Source organism: Triticum aestivum, chromosome 2D, assembly GCF_018294505.1.
Source record: "Triticum aestivum cultivar Chinese Spring chromosome 2D, IWGSC CS RefSeq v2.1, whole genome shotgun sequence".
Taxonomy (NCBI): Eukaryota; Viridiplantae; Streptophyta; class Magnoliopsida; order Poales; family Poaceae; genus Triticum; species Triticum aestivum.
The window spans coordinates 133061994-133085848 of record NC_057799.1 but is presented as its reverse complement, the minus strand read 5'-3'; the positions used below and the strand labels follow the sequence as shown (position 1 = coordinate 133085848).

Here is a 23855-nt window from a genome sequence, read left to right as displayed (position 1 = left end):
GCGGCAACCCCTCCCGCGGCCCGAGCTGCACCGGCGCCGCAGCCAGCCGGATGTCGACCGGATACCAAAGAACATTAACTCCACCATCAGCCTGCACCGCGTGCCTGCTGCGCCTGTTCGGCTCCTCCACCGCAAGAATCCATCGCGGGGGAATGCGTGCCGGGTCATCCGTGCGCAGCCACACCATGAATCCAGCCATGTCACTGCACGCCTCCGTGGCCGACCCGATCTTGACGACGATCCCCAGACCCAGCAGGAGCGCCTCCGCAGTACGCCTCGTCCACGCATTCGCCGGAACCCCCCGCAGCACCAGCGGCACTAGGAATGGCATGGAGATGGCCGTAGCATGCGAGTGATGGGACCAGAGCACGAAAACAAGGTCAAAATGCCTGTTGCCCGCCCGTCCGCGACGGAGCAGCCTGCTCCTAATCTCCGGCGACCGACAGATAACAAGGAAGTCTTCCGGGAAGTATTCTCTGATGGACATGTCGGGCGGCTCCAACTCAAGCTCTTGCGCAATGACACCGGCGACCGAGGCCAGATCAGCCGCGCCGCGATCGCCCACAACGGCCACCACCACCGCCCTGATGAGCTCCTCCTCGAGCGCACGCAGGTCAGGGCCGACTCCAAGAAAACGACATCCACCTGATCATTCACCAACGCAGGCGAAGCCTGTGGCGACTCCACCGGCGCAAAGGGGACCTAGAAGCCTGGGCCGGCCACGCTAGCCACAGACCCTGAATTCACCACATGGCTCCAAGGAACGCCAACACGGACCGCGCCAGCCGGCGGCGGCCCCGGGGGCGGCGGAGGCAGGGCCGGCCGCGGCACCGTGGGGGAAGGGGGCGGCGACGAGGGAGCCCGGGGCAGAGTCCCCTGCACAACTGGCATCGGCGGCGCACGACCTGGGCGAAGGGCTGGCGGCGGCCGCGGGGGATCCACCGGCGACGAGTTGCGGGGGCGGGGGCGCGGGCGGGTGCAGTCCTTGGATATGTGTCCCTCCCCGTCGCAACGCACGCACACCGGCGGATTGGTGCACATGGCCGATATGTGCTTTTCGCTGCCGCAGTTGTAGCAGCAGCCGACGAGCTTCGCCGGAATCCGGCCCCGCGGCGACCGCGAGGACGGTAGGATGTTGGGCCACCTGCCCGGAAGAGAGCGGCGCGCTGGCCTGGGCGGGGAGCGCGCCCGCGGAGCCGCCGCCCGACGCCCAGCCTGCCAGGGCGCCTCGCCACCAGCCAGAGGAAGGGGGGCTTGCAGCGTCGGCGCGCACGATTGGACCGCACGCCGTACCCACCACGTCGGGCACCACGAGCAGGGAGCGCAAGACCGGCCTAGGGGGCGGCGGCAGCGGTGGCGGAGGGGAGGGGGCAAGGAGCCGGAGGAGGACGCCGAGAGGCACCCTGGATGCCATGGCGGACGACCCCGGGCCACGAACTGGCGCGGGGAAGTGGTCGCTGGGGACCGGAGTGGCCATCGGCGAGGGAGGGGGGTGGACGCCGGCTCCGAAGCGGACGCCGGCGTGGGCTTGATGGTCGCCGGGGCTGGAGTGGCCGCCGGCGAGGAGAAGGAGGGGAGCGCTAGGAGGAGGAGGGGAATCCCGCGGCCAGGTAGTACCTTTTTCTATCACTTTCATCTTGTACAGACCGTCCTTAGCAGGAGACTTCAGGTCGCCATTGCAAAAGAGAGCTCTTCTAACATCTTCTGCAGTGTAAGGCTACTGAAGGTTCTCATTCATGACTTCAGATACACGTGGAACTACTCTTTCCTGAATTGCCGGATCAACTTATGTAGTGCAGAGGCCCGAAAAGTAGCTAGATATCAAAAGGTTCAAATTAGCAGAAACCTCCTTCCAGTTGCCTTGCGCATCTTTCAATCTTTTAATTTTATTTTCCTGCCGCCGCATCCTAGCATAGTTCTGGAAGTATGTTGTGTTACGATCACTGTATTGCATCCAATTCAATCTGTTTTGCTGCGACCAACAAACTTCCTCCTGCTCCAAGAGCTTTTCTATCTCTTGAAAATTCTTGTTGTTTACCACTACTTTTTCCAGTCATCTCATGCCTTGTAACCTTCTCAAGATTTCTCGGAACTAATCGCAGCTTATGTTTAGGAGTTTTCAGGATTGCTTTATCCCACAGATGTAATTGGTCATGCGCAAAATTTAACTAGGTTTTATGCTACTCCCTTCGTCCCATAACATATGACCTTTCTACTTTTTGAAAAGAAGGAATGCTGGCTTGGGTAAGAATTGGCGTAAGAAGCGTGCTAGTGCTACCTTGGGGCTAAAGGAATTATCCGGTACCTCGTACCTTTGTTTTCGAAAATTCTCCATATCCTTTTATTTTAACAAATGCTGGATGAGCCTAGAATTTGCCTACAGAGCATGCTACCTGGGCCCTAGGAGTCCTGCGTTATTCAAGGGGAGCGACAAACTGAAGGGTACCCTTTCACGGAAACCTCCAGCGGTCACTCACGAGTCCGGTGTATGTGGACATGTGGTGCGCCTAACCACCATCACCTGTCACGCGCCGGGACCTTGTCGGCATGCGTTTCAAAAAAAATGTTTTTGAGGTTTTTGAATTTTACTTGGTTTTTCTTTGGGTTTTCCCGAAAGTGAAAACCAAAGTCTCGCGTCATGGAAAAGCAATTTTGTGCATAGATGTGAAGCATGTCTGTAGTTTTCAGAGCAGTACTTTTCAAAAACTGAAAAAAAAACGGTTGTGCTTGAGAAATGAAAAATCATAGTTGTGCCCGCGACCCCGCTCCCCAACCCCACCAGCCCCCACCGGCGGCGGTCGCTCCGGCCCCGTCGGCCACCCTCTCTGCTCCGCGCGTCCCCCGTCGCGTCCCCCGTCGCGCACCGCCGAAGCCCCCCGTCGTGCTCCCCCGTCGCGCACCGCTGAAGCCCCCCGCAGGCAGGTTCAGAGCGGAGAATGGGGGTCGCCGGCGCGCGCCCTTGCCTACCACGGAAGCCGCGCCGTTGCACTCCGCCCCAGCTCCCCTTGCCAGCGCCGTCTCCAGCCAGCAGCCGAAGCCCCCGGTGCCGAGCTCCGCAGGTCTCCCGCAGCTCCTCCCAGTCCCGGCGGATCTGACTCCCGCCTCCCCGCCGCCTCCGGCGGGCCGGATCCTCGCGATGCCCCCGGCGCTCGACGAGTTCGTGGTGGTGCTCAAGCCCCGGCCTGCTCCCTCGTGCGCCGCCGATGGTGATGAGGCCGGGGATGGGGAGGTTGCCCCGCTGTCTCCGCTGGCGGGATTTGTCTCCCGCGATGCACAGCTTCAGCCTGGTTTCGTCGTGGGTGAGGCCCCGACCCTGCAGTCGCCTCCAGCCGCCGCGAGGACGCTGTCAAGGACTTGTCCCTGCAGTCGCCTCCAGCCATCGCGCAAGGCCTCGAAGTTGGTGCGGATCCCCAGTCTCCAGATCTGGTAGCTCGTGGCGCTGGCACTGTCTGCATCCAGGAGATGGCGCCACAGTCGCCCGCAGCTGCTGAGGAGGGCTCCTGTCGTAGTGTTGCTCGCGTGTCGTCGAGCGATTCCGCGCCGCTTCCTTGTGATCCGGCAGAGACGGTGGACGTGCTGCCAGGGGATGGTCCCTGGATCTTCGTGGGGCGAAAGCGTCACCCTTGTGACCGTGAGCACTGCAGCCAAGCTTCTGATGTCTTGGCCAGGAGTGGTGCAAGGCTTGTGCAAGCTACTGACTTCAGGCGTCGAACTCACGGCCGTTGTTTCCGTTGTTTGGCTCCAGACCACAAGGCTGCCTCTTGTCGTGACCCGATTCGATGCCTCGCCTGCCTGCGCTCTGGGCACCGTGAGAGGGACTGTCGTCGTCGCCACATTTCCTCCGTCAGAGCTCGCTGCCATGCGCGTGCCCCCCCCAGCACCGCCTTCTCCTTCCTCAGCCGGACGCTCTTGGGCTTCAGTTGTTGCCCCCGCAACGAACGCCCAAGCTCTGGAGTGTGTGATGTCTTCTGAAGATCCTAGTGAAGGTTGTGATGGTTATGATGTTGTGGCAAGGTACGCTGACGCTTTGCTTGCACCTTTTACCGCTGAGCTGCTATCCATGGTGGTGAAGGTGTTTCGCCCTTTGAGCTTGTTGGTGGCCCGTGCAACCAGCTTATTGGAGCTGGCGGAGGTCTCCAATGGTGACAAGGGGTCGATCCAAGCCTCTTTGCAGGGACCCTGCTTCTCTGACTCGGACACTCATGGCTCGATGTTGACTGCATTGGCGCCGTTGGTGGCAAAAGATGGGGACCAAGGTGTCGAGGGCAGCATGGCCACTGAGTGTAGCGTGGCCATTTCTACCACGGGCGAAGTGAGGGATGTTGCTGAGGGATGCGCCTTGGCGACTGAGAGCGAGGGCACTTTGCATGACTTCGCCGAGCTGCTCACAGGTCTGACTCCAATCATCCAAGGTTTGTGTCGCCTGGTCAATGCGAAGAAGATCAAGAAGGTCAACCAGCGGATCAGTGCCCCCTTGGGGGACAACCCTGCAGGATGTTAGTCGCTAGCACGTGCTTGTTTCTCCGGTGGCCGTCTTTTTGGGAGTAGTCCGCTTGTAGTTTCGCGGGATGGCTTGTTGTTGTGTGCCATCTGCGGTATATCCATTGGTTTCGAGTCTTGTGGGTTTTGGCCCTCGATGTATCGGTTTTCGCCCGGTTTTCCATCAATTAACCGGGCAACTACCTTCTTCTTATTTAATGAAAAAGGCAAAGCTTTTGCCTCTGTTTAAAAAAAAAAGATGTGCGAAAAGTCAAAAGCACAGATGCGCTTGTCGAAAAAGTGAACTTCCAAAAAAAGTGGAAGGCACATCCGTGCTTTCAGTTTCTGGGTTTCTTTTTTGCTTTCTTTTTTTTCAATTTTTGATATTTTCAGGGATTTTTTTTGTTGAAACCAATTAACATGAGATCTAGTTTTGAAGATCTTGACAAAAGAAACACAAGGTCAAAATGATTCGCGATTTGGACACACGGTTCAAGAAACAAAATGTCTAAAAAACGAATGAACAAAAAAACAACAAACCTCCTAGGTTGCGACAAATATCACACATGTAGTGAGCCACTTATCACCACAAAAGAATGTGAGAGTGACATTTACAAAGGGCATCGTGATTTCACCCTGTTTGACCCTTTCTGCTACGTCGTCAAATTGGGAGCGTTTCGCATAGGGCGCCATGAATGGGCCGGCCCAAAGAAACCGTATTGAGCCATGATAACGTACGGCATGGTACTGTAGCAAGCCCTTCTCTGGTTCTTTTTAACAATCCATTCCTAAAAACATGGAAAATTTATTTCTGAACATATTTTAAATGCACGAACAATTTCTAATTTCTGAACAAAATTTGAAAGTTTGGAAAAGTTTCAAAAATTACAAACATATTCTCATTTTAGGAAATCAAAAATTCCGGACGAATTCCGAAAATTCTGAATTTCTTTAGAAATTTTCAAAGCAAATTTAATTTCCTAAACATTTTCGGATATTTAATAAAATGAAAATTCCGAATACTTTTCACTTTACTTTTTTTAAACATTTCAGAATATATTTGAAAAATTGCTTTTTCTAAATTTATCAAACAAAATTTGAGACTTCCGAACATTTCTCGAATTATAAACGTAATATGAAATTTTCCGAACATTTTTTAAAATTCAAAACAATATTTTAAATTTACGAACATTTTTTAAAAAGCAAACAAATGAAAAGGTCAAAAACTTAAAAGAAAACAGACCGAAACCACAACAAAACCGGTTAATTTAGCATCTACAATACCTAATTCAGCTGCCCAATTTTACTTGCTTTGTTCGCTCGCAGTTACGTGGGGTCTACTGTTTGATGCAAAATGCGTAAAAAAGGAAATCCCTTGTTCGATGAAGACCCCCGGTTCAATTTTTTCTTCTTTTCAGAACTCTCGATTGACACCCACTGCTTCATCTTGAGGGGCGCTTCTACATCTCACTAGATGCGAGATAGATGGTAGCATCGCCTCAAGCAGGCGTACAGTTGGCCAGCCTAATATTTTTACACTTTATTTTTTACTTTTATTTACGTATTGAACATTATAAAATATTTGAAAAATTAAATTATTTACATATTCATTGCACATTTAAAAATGATCATCCATTTTACAACAGTATTTGCTCAACGTTAAAAAAACACTAATAGCATTCAAAGCAATGGGCGTGAAATTTTTGACCTGTTCACGCGTTTCAAAAAATATTCATAAAAATATTTAAAAAAATCATAAATGTTTTGGATAATATTCTAAAAACTTCATACCGATCAATTTTTTAAGACATTTGTAAATATGCTCACACATTTAAAAACTATGTTGGCGATATTAAAATTATTATACAATGTAATAAAGATTGTTGTGGTCTAAAAAATGTTTTGTGCAATTAAAAAAGTTTGTAGTTTAACATATATTAGAAAAAGTTAATAAAGAAATTATTGAAAATTGTATGGCATGTATTTTAAAAATATTCAATGTGTATCAAAAAATGTTTAACATGAATACAAAAAATGTAAATATATAGAAAAAGGTATACATGTCTTGACCAAAAAAAGTTAAAGGAACGTAAAAATAAAAGCGGAAAAACGTGTGAAGAAATATAGTAAACTGAAAAGTAGAAAGGACAGTTTAGACGCTTCTAAAACCTGTCAAAAGTGTTAACAGAAGCTTCTTAAAACCGACCATATTGAGCCGGCCCATCTATCGAAGACCGACCGCAAGATAGACAACCGTCTTGCAGTATGCGACATATAGCCCTGGCGTAAAATGGGGTATTGACCAACAAAGCACTAGGGTGCGCCGGGTCCACTACAACACTGCTTGGAGCGCAGTGATTTCCTTCGGCTATGTTTTTTGTTACTTTGGTTTTTCTTTCAATTTATCTCCGAAAGACCGCTACTAAATTCTCTAATATATTAATATTCCAATATAAAAAGTATTAAATTTTCTAAAATGTTCACAAACTTAGCAAACATTCAAAAATATAAAATTGTTCACGAAAATTTTCAAAAACTGTTCTCTGTTTGAAAAATAGAACATATATTCCAAAAATAATTACAACTTAAAAAATTCTTCCCAAACTTTGGAAATATCCAAGATTTTTTTAAAGATAGACGAAAAGAGAAAATATAAAGCTCAAAAGGAAAAACAAAAATAAAGGGTGAAATGGAAATTAGAAAGATAAACTACATTCAAAATTGGAAGGAAAAGAAGCTAAAAAAACAACATAAAAAATATAAAGCTAGAAAGAAAACCGCTCGAAACATAAGAAATGTGGGATAGAAAATCGACCCATGTGCGTTTGTCCGTAAGTTCGAAAAAATAAGCGTCAATTAGGACTTTCCTATTGCAAGCGAAGTGAGTGTTATTAGCCCGATTATTATACCGGCAGAGTGGAGCACCACAATGTATTTGAAAATGTTTGTGCATTGAAAACTAATTTTCAACAATTCTTAAATAATCTTCAATTTAAAAAAGTCAAAGCCATTTAAAAGAATGTTCTAGGGTTCCTACAATTTTAAAAATTATTTGTGCTATTATAAAAAGTTTTCTCCTATTGAAACCTGATTTTACATTTATATAAAATGTTCATGTAATTTTAAAAGGCGTTTACACATTTCAATAAATTTTTTGTGTTACACTAAAAGGTAATTATGCGTTATAAGAAATTTTCACACAATTTCCAAAAATGTTCAAGCCTTTTAAAAGTTGTTCATATATTTTTAAAGTATTTATTTTGTTATAAAAGTAATTTTCTTAAGAAAACCTAAAGAATGAACGGAGAAAATGGAAGAAAATAAAAACTCAAAAAGTAAATTAAATTTGAAATAGAAAATAAAAATGAACGAAACCTTAGCAAAATAAAAAACTGAAAAACAAAGGATAAATAAGAGCTAGTTATGGGTCAAAAATTGCGTGGATTCTCTATTCCTTTTTTGTGTCGATAGGGTTACGTTATAATTGAACATCGTGGAGAAGTGCTCGAGGCTCACATGAGCTGCTCGAGATCGACTCGTATTTTTGCTCGACTCAAGATCGACTCAAGAAGACATGAGCTGAGTATGAACAGTTTATGTAGCTCGATCGAGAAACGAGTTGATCTTAAGCCAACACTAGCTCGATAGCCTAACTATATTAATAATTCTGATATATAAAAAAATGAGATAACTTTTTAACATATAGATAGTAAAAAATTTACTAGCATATGGTGTGTACAATTTTTCTTGATCTTGTCTACTACCAAACATGGAAGCTTAATTAAGTGCGGATAAAATTTAGCCCCGTTATGGTATATGGCCAGACATGTGTTAAATATCATATTATTTTGGCCAAAGTTTAAGAGCAGACGCATCTTTGTTTTCTTTTTTGCTAATTCATCCATGATCTCTTATTATTAAGTACTAATCTTTAGTTGAGAGAGAATAATTTGAATTATATAATGGTTTCTTATGTTGTGTTGTGGCCTACCTTGTTTGAAAGTTTGTGCTACATTATTAAAAAAAACATTCTATTTAGCTTGAAACTAGCCCGAGATCGACTCGAGATCGTTACAAGCTGAACATGAGCCATTTTCTACAGCCCGATCTCGAGCTTCGCTCGGTTTGAGCTCGCTCGAATTTTATTATAAGTTGAGTTGAGGCTAATCCAACTCGTTCGAACTCGACTCATTTGCAGCCCTACAAGTGAGCGTGTGCATGTGCATGTTAACGGAGACGACGTCATTGTATAATATGCATTTTTTACATGTTGAGAAACGGTTACTTTTCAACGTTGGTTTTTTGTTATTTGAACATGAAGTATAACACAAATGTACCTTCAAATATATGTAACTGGTGTGCTAATAATATTGCTCTCTCAAAAGGTACACAATCATGGGTTGTTCTTGCTTACATAAAACAAGGCAAGTTCTATTTAATATGAGTGCAAGTTTTTATCATCATTTGATTTTAAGTTTTTTTTGCTCCATTTTCATTCCTTTTTTGGATCATACCAAAGTTGTTTTGTCATGACTCTATATATTTTCTTTTTCATTTATAAGTTATCTATTGGACTCTGTATATTCTCTTTTTCTTTTTCTTCCATGTTCTATCTATAATAGCAATTAAGTAAAAAATATCAAGTTTGATTTGTGGTAGTGTTATGAGTTGGCCCAACCCGTTAGTACACCTCTTTCATGGATAAAGGCCCAACCAATAAAGCAGAGAGACCAACATTCAAATGATCAAATCCAGGTGCTAACTAAAAGTTGACTAATACCCCAGAAATTTTCAGGTGCCTGAGTTTTAGTCAGTCTCATTGTTGTCCTGTTGTTTGGACCTTTAGTATGACATGGATGTATAATGCAAAGTATACATAATCTATGCGCAAAATCACATTGTTTTCTAAAATTTACACTATTGTATAATTGTTCTTGAATATTGTAGAACAATGCAAGTCCTAGAAAACTATATGTGTATTTTTATCATCATTTACGCGATATAATTTCTTCATTTTCTTTATTATTTAGGATAATACCAATGCCCGTAATTCATTCTACCTTAGAATAATATGTGTTTTAGTTTATGTTTCTTCTCTCACTTGTACTATCTTTCTCACTCTAAATTTTTACCCTAGTTTATTTTTCACTTGTTGGGTTTGCTCCTATGTTTGTGCATGCGTCAACGGTTTGATGTTGCAATCGTGTGACACTAATTCACTTTGCCTTAGGAACTTAAAATGAGCTTCTTTTTTGTAATTGATCGAATTAGGAAATGATTTTTTCTTAGAAGATTATATTAATGCTTTTAATTCATTCTAGATAGAATAATAATTTTTTGTTTTTGTGTTGTCAAGTGTGCTAACATTTATGGCCCCTGTTTGTGTTGTAGTTATTTAGTCGATTTTTTGGTTGTTGGATTTTCAATTATACCGTGTAGGTTTTGTGTAATTTCTGTGCAAGTTTTCAATATATTCTAATTCATGCATATATTTCATGTTGTATAATATATTCTAATTTCTATGCAAGTTTTCAATATATTCTAAGTTTGGACAATAAGGTTTTTGATTTTTTTAATGTTAGCCATAGTTGTATAATATTATTTTTAAAAACTTCATGTTGTTTAACTTAGGGTTAAATCAGTCCGGTGATTCCTTTTCCTCGACATTTTAAAACTTTTTTTGTCTTTGATCAGATTGGATGTGGCGTCACTCCTAGAAATTGGTCTTCTTTAGAAAAAAGTCAAAAAGTGTTCTTTTTTTGCTTTTGTCATTAATATTCCTTCTGCTAACACAGGATGCAATCTTGAGTTTGGTCTATTGTATTGTTGTTTTGCCAGGAAGTAAATGAAATTAACACAATTAACTTGCAACTTATTAGGCCAAGTCTGCTTATGTTTCACATTTATTGATTGGTTTGATTTCTTTTTTGGGGGGCATTCCACTTGACAACTTAGATTGATGGTTAGGTTACCTTTTCTTATATGAGGAGTTAACCACTTGATGGATTAAATTCCGCGACAGATAGAAAAAGTGACTTATTGAAAATAAAATTTCAGGTTCAGGAGAAGATATATCACACCGCTTTGGGCTATAACATGAAAAACTCATGGCACAACCCAAAATTAATGATAAAGAGGAACAGTAATCTCAACATGTTTCAAGAAATATACACGAGAATTTAAACAAATAACGTATACACATATAATTGGACTGTCAAATGTTGATCAATGTTATGTGCATGCACATCATAGCACTCCCAACCTCTTACCGCAATCCACGCTACCATCAAGCACCTCCTTTGCTCCATACTTATACTTAAACCCCAGTTCCACGAGCTTGTTTGTGTTAACATGCACCCTCACTCCCTCTCCCACCACCCTAACAGTTCACACACACACAAAAAAACACAATATTAATCGCAAAGCACCACGTAGGAGTAATGAAACGAAGATATTTTGTTCAAAAACGTACTCTTTGTCCACTATCTCGAGTTCAGGGTGTTTGCCAGCATAGTGCTCCAAAACGTCATGCATGTTGGTGTGCGCAGTGGTGCAAAGGTATCGGCCACCAGCAACATCAAACGACCTCTCCATGCAAAAGATATGTGCTTCACAGACGTCGTTGATGTGCACCAGTGGTATAGAGCCAAGAAGGGTCTGTAGGGACTTGAGGGAGTTGTGGTGGAGCTTGACGCCAGTGAGTGGTGACAACATGACATGGATGCTGCCACTAATGTGCGGCAGTAGAATGTCTCCTCCTACGAGGCCGCATAACAGGACAACAACGTCGAACGCTCTGTCTTTGGAGAAGTCGTCATTGTACTTGAGTAACTCCTCCTCAGATATGGTCTTGGAGGAGACATAAGCCTGTAGATAAAGCAAGTCAACATGGAGACCACGGAGAATTGGGCATGTAAGATCTCAAGGTTAGAATAAATATACGTAAATGTTATTTTGGGTTGCTAAAAGAAATATGATGATAGGGTGTGACAACACTTGCTATGCAGTAAGTATCTCCACTCGCACACGCTTCCTCGGGTTACGACAAGACCGTCAGACTCTCCTTTCTATAAATACCTAATATTAGAGAAGATCTTCTTTCTTGCGCGTTGTGTTCACGGTTGGGAGTGGTTAGTGGTTCATATACTAGGTTTTGGGAGGACACATGACTAGGGGATAGGACTGAATGAGAAGTACCCTACCTTGTACAACACTACCAAGGAAAACATGTCACTATGGCTCATATTTTGTAACTATATTGTTGAATGTTTTTTTGATAGGTTTTGACTGATAATAAATTAATATCCTAACTTTAGTTGGTGCAACTCTTGATTTCAATCAATTTATCTCAGGAGTCGGATGTTTCCTGATGGAAGCCCCCATAGTTAGGTGTATTGTACCATCAAATCAACGTGTACCCTTCACTATAAAAAGGATCAATGTGTACCGACATTATGAACGATAACCATGTTTTCCAAATGCAAAAATTATGTAAACTTATGATAACCCTCACGATTAAGATATTTATTTGGTATTTAGTTATAGCAAAAGATGTCCTAGCTAAACACAACTAGCACGACAATAAAAGGGGTTGTCCTTGCGCAGTGGGTGTGGATGGCATTGTTTGTGGCATTTAATAATTGGTTAAGGGGTTGGTACCGAACAAGCACAAATGATTAACGCTCAAATCTGGGTGGGGGTTTCATGCACTTTGTGTTGGGCTTTTTGAATTGCCATAATGATATTATGTTTAACAAAGAAATGTTTTTAATTTTCTTGAAGGTTGTTCCCATGGCTACCCATTGGGTCTATACATAGTTCTCACTACAACATGTGGAGGTGGGGGATGTTGTGGACTTTGGGTGCATACGCATTGACACGCAGCTCGGGATTCATTCAAACAATTCAAATGGTAGCTAAGATATATGGCACATTATTTGTAAAATGTAATCTGTTTGCTTTTAATCGTAGTCATAATGGCTTTGCAGTCTTGTTTATTTTGTAAGGATTGGAAAATTTGAAAAATAAAAATGCTTGCGTTCATCAATCAATACATATGACGGGGACCTCTTTATTTTAAAGAAGGCAAAATAAAGAGTTAACTTTACATTATTTTGTATTTTGTAAGTAGCTTTCTCTAAATCGATCTAGTTGCACAACACTATTAAAATGTGCATGTATGGAGCATTTTGTTGGATACAGTTTCTCCAAAGTTTCACGGTGTGGACCTAAAAATAAGAATATTGTGACGATTTAGAAGTAGATATTCCCCAAAATCATCTATGTCATGCAGAATAGGGCAAACAATCATGTTGTTATAGGATCAGAATATAAGGTAAGCTAGACCTCAAACCGCGTGTTGCCACGTGAATTGATTTGCAATATATTTCCATGATATTTGGTTATATGAAAATGAATATTTGAATTAATAATATATTGCATATGTTTGACCACACCATATGTGCATTCAGTTACCGTTAGGGAGTTTGGGAAAAAACGAAAAAGCATGAGAGAAGAAAATTTGGTATGAAGGACACACACACATGCATGCAATTAATTTTTAAAGCTTATTGAGGTGATGAGTTGACATAGCTGCATGTGCTCTAAAATATTTAGTGGGACTAGCTATTTAGATATAGACTAGATAATTGATCGCGTGTTGCAATGAGTGTTTAAATATTCTAGTAGGCTACTGGTGATTTACCTGCTTATATTAATGTGATTATGTAAAAAAAGATAATTTTATTGCTAAAAATTTATTTGATAAGTATTTATTGACTTGTCAAAGAGAAAATAATAATTTTATTTCTAAGTCAATGAGAGGTCGAGCAATTGAAGGAGTTCTCAGAAAAACCGGTAGAAAAAACAGATATGGAAGGAAAAAACCAAACGAGATAGAAAGAGGGGGGAGTGAAAGTAAGGTTGGACGAAAGAAGGAGACGCAGAACCGTACGTTTTTTTAATATATACATAGGAGAGATGAGTAGGAGAAAAGATAAAATATCACAAATTGTTTTGTTTTAGATTTTGTTGTTTGCCTGGCCGGTAGGGTCCACATGTGATTGTCCATTACTCACATCCTCATGTAACGAAGTGTCGACTGCTTCCATCTTAATAACCAACCAGGATCATAGGAGTCCAAAAAAATGCAAGTCAGACCATTGGGTGCGTCTATAGCTCGCGTCTTGCGAGTGCGAAATGGTCTAAACGGGAAAATAAAAGGCAATGCATGAACCGAAAGAAATTATGGAAAACCCCTAACAAAAACCAGAAGAAAACAAACAAACAAACAAAAAGCAACGGGGGGTAGATGAATACCGACGTGAGGGTTCACACTTTTGTAATCTCTTTTTTTTTGCGGGGTCACACTTTTGTAATCTCATACGCAAGAGCAGTGCCAAATAGCGGGGAGTAGGATATTATCCCTTAGTATTCACTTAGTGGGGGAGTCTTAACCTGAGGTAAAATTATTGTGTGTGAACCCACCTGTTCCTTCTATACGAGTGAATAGCATAAAACTACCACTTTTCGCGTTATGGTTCCAAAAAACTACTGAAAATTTGTTTGTGACTGATACCTACCACTTTTGGCATCGGCTGTCTCAAAAAACCCAAATCGCCGAGTGATTTGTAATTGATCATATTATGACAGTTGGAGCCCGCTCCTAATCAAGCCGTTTGTTTGACCGTTTAGTTTGACCGTTAACTGACATGTGGGACCCACATGGCAGTGTCTGTAAATATTTATAAATGCAATTTGGTCCCTGCAAATATTTCAGAAAAGCAATCAGGCCCCTGCCATGGCCAGTCTTCCAGATCGAGCTCCTCCGGCCGTGCTTGTCGCTGTTGCAGCCGTGCTGCGGGCGGCCGCGGCCGGAGCATCTCGGCGGCCAGCTCCTGTCCGTGATGCAAGCGGCCGCGGTAGGAGCATCTCGACGGCCTCCTGTTTGTGCTGCGGGCGGCCGCGTCCAGCAGCCACCACCCCGCCGGTGAACTCGCGTCCATGGCCGTCATCGAGGGCAGCCGCGTCGGAGAATGCAGGGTGAGGGAGGAGCTCGGAGGAGCCGCACCTGTGGCCGAGGTCGCCGGCTATCCATCCACGGGCCACGCGCAGGGGTCCGGCAGTGTGGATGGCGGCGGAGGCGGCCGCCGCTGCCGGGGCTCCTTGGGTGGCCTTCTGGACCGCCGCGTCCAGGAGCTCGCCGCCTCAGGGACTCCATGGCCGCCGGCGGTGTGGGCGAGGGGAGGGGAGAGGGTCGCATGTGGGGTGGGCAAGCGAGGAGAGGGGAGAGGGTCGCCGGCGAGGTGAGCGCGCGAGGGGAGGGGAGCGGGTCGCCGGCGGGGTGGGCGCGGGAGGGGAGGGAGCGGGTCGCCGACCGGGTGGGCGCGCGAAGGGAGGGAGCAGGTCGCCGGCGGGGTTGAAGATAAGGCAGATAGAGAGTACATGGGGAAGAGGAGAGAAGGAAAGAGAGAAAGAAAAAAGAAGCTGGCATGTGGGTCCCACATGTCAGTTAACGGTCAAACTAAACAGTCAACAAGCGGTTTGTTTAGGAGCGGGCCACAACTGTCATAATCGCGATCAATTGCAAAGCACTCAGCGATTTGGGTTTTCTGAGACAGTCGACACCAAAAGTGGTAGGTATCACTCACAAACAAATTTTCGGTAGTTTTTTGGAACCATAACGCAAAAAGTGGTAGTTTTATGCTATTCACTCTATACGCTCATAGCTCCTCTGACAATACCCCTATACTTACAGTCACAGAAATTCCCACGATACTGTTAAATATTGGTGTTTTCATGTGGTGTTTGATGTTGGAATTATTGGACTTTTAACCCATTTTACTATTTTCAATGATTACTAGGAAATCTAGAGGCTCGTGTGACCCATTCATGTCTGTTAAAGTAGTGTGCAAAGTTTAGTCTCTTCCCGGTTGAGGAGAGAGTGTCGGACCAACATATAACGTTGGTTGCCTCACACAACATTAAGAGTTTGAGAAGAGGACACATACACTGCGCTCCTCCATAATCATCCACCTCGCACACGCGTCATATTTCATGGTCGAGCTGAGATAAAACCTATGCCATGTGTGCGTGATGTCTTCTTTTTTCACGTTGGAAAGTAGCCAAAACAATTTTTGCACTAGTGGAAAACAAAACTTATTGGACTGTTTCCCTTTGTTAGTCGCTCCTCTTCCATAGAGAAAACCACATGCGTCTGCCTCCTGTTTCCATATCCTTGGGCTACCTATCACTTTCCCATCTCGCTCCTCGACGTGCATCGCAAAGTGAAACAACAAGCCCGTGAAACCCTGGCTCTCTTGTGATTCTGTACCGGAGAGGGATGATCTTGTTTTTTGTGATAGCTCTCGGATGGATGTTGGATTCTTCTCCACTATGGTTGTGCACAACCACTTCTCCAATGACAACTAGTTCCGCGACGACGACGATCTCTTCGGCAACATGGCTATCATCTTCCACCGCACCATGTGTGTTCTTGTCCCGCTTGTTAGGATTGTGTTTGGACTACTAGTATCAACAATCGATATGGATATGATGCATGTCTCCTATATTTACCTGATTGCATGACTAGTTTCAGTACCTTGTTGCTTGAACCAATTATTATTTCTATTATGATTATCATATTTTACCTATTTTTTTGGTGGAAAATTGTTCATATATGCAACATATCTTGTAAACTTTGGAAGGAGCGCAATGTGAGAGCCAATAACAACGAATTGTCGTTGCCACCGGTCGTCTTTTCGTGCATTCACATTGAGTCTAGGAATTTGGTCTTGGCGGGTGCCAAGCACTTGGGTAATATTATGCCGAGAGAATAGGTTCGGATTTTGGATTTAGGACCCAGATACACTTTTATGAAACTCTCTTATTTAATGAACGTGCCAAATCTTTTGCTCCTTGGAAAAACCATGGATATTTTCTCACATGCATGTTCTCGCAGCAGGATCGTGGCTACAAAATTCGACGGCACTCACAAGTATCAACCATTATTCAAGGCAGTGCATTGTGTGCATCTTAATTATCTCTAGGCTGAACGTTTCTCATCATGCTTTCTATCCACTAGATGTATATTTTAATTTAATAGAAACAGCTTTTATAAAGAAAATGCATGCTGTACGCGCTAATATCCATCAATTTACTTGGCGGGGTTTAGTCGGCCAGGAATTAGAAACACTCACATCCAAGAAGCCATCGTTGCTGTGGCCGTAGGACAGGTCTAGTGGGGTCCAGCAAGATTCGTCCACGGACTCTTTGTAGCCGTCGCCGTCCTCACGGAGCGGCGAGGCCGTGAAAACGGAACCTGTATGGATGACACGCCTCACCGTCTTGGACCGCTCGCACTGTTGCAGGATGATGCGCGTCGCATCCACGACCGCTTCCGTGGTGTCCTTGTACTGCGAAATCAAATCAAGGGAAAAAAAAAGTGACGCCATTGTGTACCCCTCAAACAACAGCCGTGTACTTCATTCGATTCTTTTTAGTCAGAATATAAGTGTTGTCTGAAGTCAAAGTACGGATATCCAATTCGGTGCCCAGGCTCATCCGCTCCCTCTCAAAAAAAAAAAATCAAAATAAATACTAGAAAAATTCAAACAATTCTAAATTTTTTTGTGTGATAGATAATTTGTCGCGTGAGGTCCGCTCCAAATTTCAACTTATTTGGACATCTGAGAAGCTCTCGACAAAAAAGACAAATCGGGTCAGAACAGTGCGTGAACAGTAAATATTTTTACAGACCACGATTTTGTCTTTTTTGCCAAGGGCTGCTCAGATGCTCAAATGAGTTGAAATTTGGAGAGAACCTCACGCGTCAAATTATCTACCACCCAAAAAAATTTGAATTTTTTGAATTTTATAGTATTTGTTTTGATTTTTTTTCTGAGCGTGGGTGCAGATGAGCTCAGGAGCCAAAACTCCGCGTCCGTCAAAGTATCTCTATTTGATCAAACTTAGAGAAAAAATATTAACATTCATAATACAAAATAAATATCATTAGATTTGTCATGAAATCTAGTTTCATATTATATATACTGGGTATTGTAGGTGTTGATATATTTTAATATAAATTTGATCAAACTTTACAAAGTTTGACTTGATACAAATTTGAGTAAAAAGAGCAGAAGGGAGTAAATTCAAATAAGTCAACAAACTAAGTAGTACGTGCTTGCAAGAAAAAGAAAAACGGACTACGATTGCTTCGGCGTGCAAAAATCTCTTGCTGTGGAAACCGACGGGGGCGTAGTGCTGGCGAGTGCTTGCCAATTGCCAAGGGAGTACAGCTATCGACGACGTCGTTTTGCGGCGAGCGGCGACGAAAGCCTCTCAAGTCACACGGTCATAACTCAATACACAGAGAATTGAAAGGAAGTAGTGGCATGCAAAAAGGACAGGTGTCCCATGAGCGTGATCGCGTGATCGCGTGGAGCTGTACCGTATGTCAGATGATTCCACTAGGTTGAACATATGTCCACCGGCCGATGTGACAAATTTATCTTTTTGGTTTTGCTAACTATTCAAGTACCTGTAGCGCGAGGACGAAGGCAGGGACATCGTGAGGAGCGCCAGCGACGAGCGTCGGCCACGGCAAGACAAGACTTGTATGAGTGGGAGCCAGCAATAGCTGGCAGGAATGAGTAATAAACTTAATAGGGCTCAAGGGGGTGCGAGGGTCGCCGGAGCTGTTCATCAGGGCGAGGTTTAGAGGGATGATTGGTTCGACAGCTAGCACGTCGGTGAGGAGAGGTCGTAGGGAGGGTGTGGCGGCCGCGGGGATGAAGGCAGGCAGTTAAGGCCGAGTCGGTCGACGGCCACGTGAGGAAGAAGAATACAGACTATTGGAGGAAGAAGAAGATCTAGCCGCCCGTTCCCTGATCCAACGGCTGAGAGTAAAAGCAATTGATGCCAAAAAGAAATTCAAGTACTTGACGAGTAGGCAGTCTACTATAATTAGTTTTTCCCAGTTTCGACGAGGGAAGGGCGATGACGACAGCTCGTTTTCAGGTTGCTTTAATGTTCGTAGTCATCACTAGATCATATCTCCATGATTGGTAAAAACAACAGCACCCCTGTTATCTTCGTAACCAATACACAACCGGCCGAGACAACTAATCACTGGATTACCTTAGAGCTGCCGGAGTTGTGCTGCAGCGGGGTGGCGACGAGGAAGACGAACTCGCAGCCCTGGATCGCCGGCTCGAAGGAGGCAGCGTCGTAGATGTCCGCCTCGAACAACACCAGCCGCTCCGCCGCGCCGGGGAGCCCCCTCAGCAGCCCCGTCTTCGTCTCATCCCCTGCCAGGCCAATTGTGCTCAGGGGTACCCACAGAGAACTTCGACTGGGCCATCGGGGCTTGCGTGACGCGGCCGGGGCGTCGTTCTACAGGGACTGCGTGGGAGAGCGCACATACCGAGGTTTCGTACGGTCCCATGAACGGTGCAGCCTCGGTCGAGGAGCTTCTTGACGAGCCAGGACGCGATGTACCCTGCCGCTCCGGTGACGCACACCCTGCTCATCTTCTCCGGCCGGATTCTCTTATCTATCCCCTGACGCCCAGGGATCCTGTGTCTATATATAGTACGTGTGACGTGCTGCACCCAAAGCCTCAGTGGTATTATCCACATGCCCCGCCTTGCTGTAATCGGTTCTCCCGAGTGGTCGCGGACAACGACATTAGTCTCCGAGGAAATGTTGGAGCCCATAGTAGGTGTCCAGTCCACCTCCGATAGCTAGATTTGCTTTGTCACAGTTAGGACAACCCGCAAATTTTTCCCGCATCCATCCATAGACATGAAAGATCAATCCACGAACATGAAGGTGAGAGGACGTCATCCAACCCTAGTCACGTACATTTAAAAAAAATGAACAAACCGGATGAAATTCGTGCAAACAAGTCCAGATTTCATATAAACATGACGGATTTCATGTAAATACATACGGATTACATACAAACATGACGGATTTCATTATATTTATATCAAAGCTGTGCTAGTCCGGCTCTAGAGGTATAATTAATATCTAATCTAAATGGTCGCCGACCCCGTTCCCCGTGTCCTGCCATGAGCCCCGAGAACTGAACCTTCACCGTCTCCATTTCTGCCTCGGCGCTCTCCAGCTCCGCCTCCGGAGGCCCGGGAAGTGAAGTTGCCCGCCTCCACATTGCCTCCAAGTGACTAATCGATCGAAGATGTTGAGCCCACCAAACTTGGCGTGGACGGGAGGGGAGGAGCGGTACTGACCTACCGTGCACTACTCTTCCTTGCCGCAGGCAGCGCCCGCGGACGTGCCGGCTTCATGGTCGTCGCGGCGGGGCGCGGACTCGGCGATGTCCTCCTCCTCCTCGTCGGTCTCACCGAACACCGCCTCACCCGCGTCGTCGCTCTCCTTGTAGCGGTTGCCACCTCTGCCACCCGCTGACGGTACCGCCACCGAGCGAGGCGGATCTCGCGGGCAGAGCGATAGGACTCCAGCAACGCCTCCTGCTCCGCCAAGTCCGTGTCCGGCGCGACAGCCCTGCCGGCGGCGAGCAGCTCCGCCTGCACATGCACCTGCAGGAGGTGGTGGTTGTAGGCGGCGGCGGCATGCGCCTCCCGAAAGTGCTCCTCCCCCTCCTCCCGCAACATGTCCATGTTATGGGCACGGGTCTCGCCGATGTTCATGGTGCAATGTACCGGTAAGGTTGGTACGGAAGAGGAGGAGAGTGGCGCTGGTTCATCGTCGGCAGCATCCTCCATTGGGATGTCGTTGTCCTCCGACTGCCTGCCGGCCGGCCAGGCGGCAGCAATGGTGGCCATCTCCTTTTTCTGGTCCGACGTCAGCTGATGAGGCACAAACTAGCGAGATGCTACTTCGCGCGTATAGATGGCTTGATCTTTCACGGCGATATTTGATCTACAATTCTTCCGCCTTGTTCCTCCTCGCAACCTTCAATAATAATTTTCACCCGTGTACGAAAATACACGAACAAAAATAACGATCCTTTCGGATCAGCAGTAGGTGTCGATATGATGATCAACCCTCCGTCGCTAATAGATTTTCTCGATGGAAAAATCACAAAAAATACTCGCAATTGGGTCGTCTGAAACATGGACGTTTTCTGACTTTTTTCATTACTCACGGATAAAAAAAAACTCATCTGATTACAAGGCCGTAGCCTGGCTTTTTTATATGCCAAAAAAAATAGTACGTCAACTCTAACCCGAGATGCTTAGACTCCAACTCCCTCACGTCATGCGCTAACTAGGAAAAACAAATCCTAACAAGAAAAGGAAAAGGACTCACGTACGTGCTAGCTAGCTAGCTCGTTGACTCAAACAAAAGGATAAGAATATAAGAGCAACTCTAGCAGATCCCGTAAAAACGTCAAACCTGTAAAAAAAATGGCGAGTTTACGGTTTCGGACCAATTTGTGTTCAGAACAGACCCCGTAAAAGTTCGCGGAACTGTAAATTTTTTACAGGCCACTGAAAACACGAACCTCCGATCCCTAGTTCTACAGGTCCGAGGATAGTATACAGACCATGAACCGGATCCTTCCGCCGCCTCTCCCCGTGCGCCGCCGTCCGTACCATCCGTCTCCAGCCGTCGATTTCTCCCAGCTTCAATAAAATTCTGCACTGCAAAAGGATCGAGCGCGTGCATGCGGCCATGGCTAATCCCGTTCGGAGACTCCGTGAACGAGATGCGGCGGCTCCATGACACCAGCGGCTCCGTATATGACAGCTATGGCGAGGGAAGCTAGCTAGCTAGCTAGCTTGTGGATCGATTGGTCACGGCGACGGGAGCTAGCTAGCTAGCTCCTGGGTCGATCGATTACCCAGCTAGCTAGCTTTGGATCGATTCGAAGCCGGCGCTAGCCATCGTCTGGAGCGATTCAAGCAGCAACGGCGACGGTGACGATGGGGCGCTCCGTGTGAGCCGTGCTGGACACCGGCGGCACCGTATTTGGTCGCTTTGTGCGCTGTCTGTCAGGTTCGTAGGAGCGAGCTAGCTGGCCGTGGACACGGGCGAGAGGAATAAGAAGACGTGAGGAAGAATATATGAGAATATTCGATTTTACAGTCTAAGTTTAAGGGGTTTGTTCTTCCCACTAGTGCAGAACCGGGCTTTAGCGCCGGTTCGTAAGGGCCTTTAGTGCCGGTTCTACAACCGGCACTAAAGAGTGGAGACTAAAGGCCCCCCCTTTACTACCGGTTCGGCATGAACCACTAGTAGGAAAAGGGGCTTTTACCCCGGTTTGTAAGGGCCTTTTGTCCCGGTTTTCGAACCGGGACTAAAGGGTCGTTACTAAAGCCCTAACCCTTTAGTCCCGGTTCTTACACGAACCGGGACAGAAGGTCCTCCACATGGCCGCTGCTGCCAGCCCAGGCAGGGGGCCTTTGGTCCTGGTTGGTGCCACCAACCGGGACCAATAGGCAGGGCCTTTTGTCCCGGTTGGTGTCACCAATTGGGACCAATAGGCATCCACGCGTCAGCATTTCAGGGGCTGGGGTTTTTGTTTTTGTTTTGAAAGGGGGTGGGGTTGGGGGGTTTTGGGGGGTTAATTTAGGTGTTTCATATATTGTGTTAGCTAGCTAATTAATAGAGAGAAGTGCCTCTCTTATCTCCGTGCTTGGTCGACGCTACGTACTATATACGTATGGAGAGGACTAGACACGCTAGCTAGTAAGCAAATGAAGGAAACAGAAGATCGTCATGAACATATGCATACAGAGAGAAGTGATATCGACCACCTCTCCTTCTCCGAGAGATTGGTCGAACAACAAGTTCTTGTATATCTATCTGACACTACCGGCTACATATATACAATAATTATCTCTTACAATATAATCTCCTAATTAAATTATAAGAACACAGGGTCCACATAGTATTCTCCGTTTTCACGATCACGTGGTCAAGGAAGAATGCCGCCAATTCCTCTTGAATTTCTCCCATACGATCTTCTGCTAGGAGTTCATCCCGCATCCGAAACATCTAATTTGAAGAAGGGGGTCAATATATATATATATGAATAAATGAAACTTGACACAAATGATGGTAATAAAATAAAATTGTGAATATTATTGCTTACGCACTTCATATTGTTCGTCAGAGTAGCCCCGCTCACAGGTCGTGTGGCGGATAGACTCGCAAACGTAGTATCCACATAAATCATTCCCTTGTTCCTGCCACAACCACTTTACAAGAAATAGAGGTCAATCTAACTGATAAGCAAGCATGCTAAATGGTATTGCTGAAACAAGCGCTTGAATCACTAGGAGATGTGCGGAACATGCTACTATAGTACTTACTTTCGGGTGTCTAAATTGCAGCTTCTTCGGCAGTCCCGGAGCTTTTGTGGTGAATTTTCTCCAAACCCTACCAGACAAAGAAAACAATTACTTGATATCAGGAAATGAACAAAGTTGCTGATATGGTGGATAATGATCGATTTAATTTACTTCTCGAGCATTTGAGTCATGTCCGCATAGTCCTGGGGATCTTCTCGTCTCGAGTCTAAGACGGTTACTACTCCCTGCTCAAGCTTAATCTCTAGGAGAATATAGTGGAAGTTGCGCATGCATGCATAAGTCATCAATTACATTACCATAACCTGGACTAATAAGGGAAACTGAATATGCACAAGACAGTAACAATCACTTGAAGTTGTAAGGAAAGAGTATTATATCTTTGTTTTGATTTAATACCAACGATCGTAGCAAGTTGGCCTCGGCTTCTTTGGCATGTTTTTCAACCGTATATGCATCTATGAGATTTGTGTTAATGAACCCAATATCACCGATTTGTCTTTTCTTCAATTCGGCGATCTTCAATCTGCATAATATAGTGAGGATAATTATAAATACATGCAATGAAAGAGCTGACCTATATAGAGAGACTTAATGACAGAAGTAGTACTACTTACAGACAATAGCAAGTGATCGTTGATTTATCGAGGGCCTTTTGATTGAAAAACTGGAAGAACTCCTCAAATGGAACATTCAGCAGTTCAATTCCAACGAGGCCATGCTCCGGTTTAACTCTCAGCGTCAAAGTATTCATCCCATCAGACTCTCTGCAGGTTTTCATGTACCAATCATGTAATCTTCGCATCATCGTTGTTGGAGATCTTTCATCTTTGACGAGAGGCTTCCCGTAATGGTATTTGTGTTCATCCACCTCCATGATTTCATAATGTACATCGTCGGGCAGGTAATCTCCAAGATTGCTATAACCGGCCACCATCCTCGGATCTGCAGCGACGATGTCTTTAGACACCTTGAGCGGGGGACACGATTGGTTCGCTTGTTCGCCGAGCTGGGCAATTTTTTTCCCAGCTCGTCGTTCTTTTAACCTTTGATCACTGACAGTACTTCCCGACC

The 23855-nt window shown here is 45.2% G+C and overlaps 1 protein-coding gene across 2 annotated transcripts; it reads right to left on the bottom strand.

Moving 5' to 3' along the window:
• Nucleotides 1-10606: 10606 nt before the first annotated feature.
• On the bottom strand, nt 10607-19130 carry LOC123052169 (putative anthocyanidin reductase). Of its 2 annotated transcripts, XM_044475276.1 has the most exons (5): nt 18905-19130; nt 18619-18788; nt 16677-16892; nt 10952-11346; nt 10607-10858 (listed from the first exon to the last, which is right to left on the bottom strand). In XM_044475276.1, the coding sequence occupies exons 1-5, from the start codon at nt 19116-19118 to the stop codon at nt 10726-10728; spliced, it is 1128 nt and encodes a 375-aa protein (XP_044331211.1). In that variant the 5' UTR covers nt 19119-19130; the 3' UTR covers nt 10607-10725. The 2 variants fall into 2 exon arrangements, with proteins under 2 accessions (XP_044331211.1, XP_044331212.1); XM_044475277.1 differs by lacking the exon at nt 16677-16892.
• Between the last annotated feature and the right edge of the window lie 4725 nt (nt 19131-23855).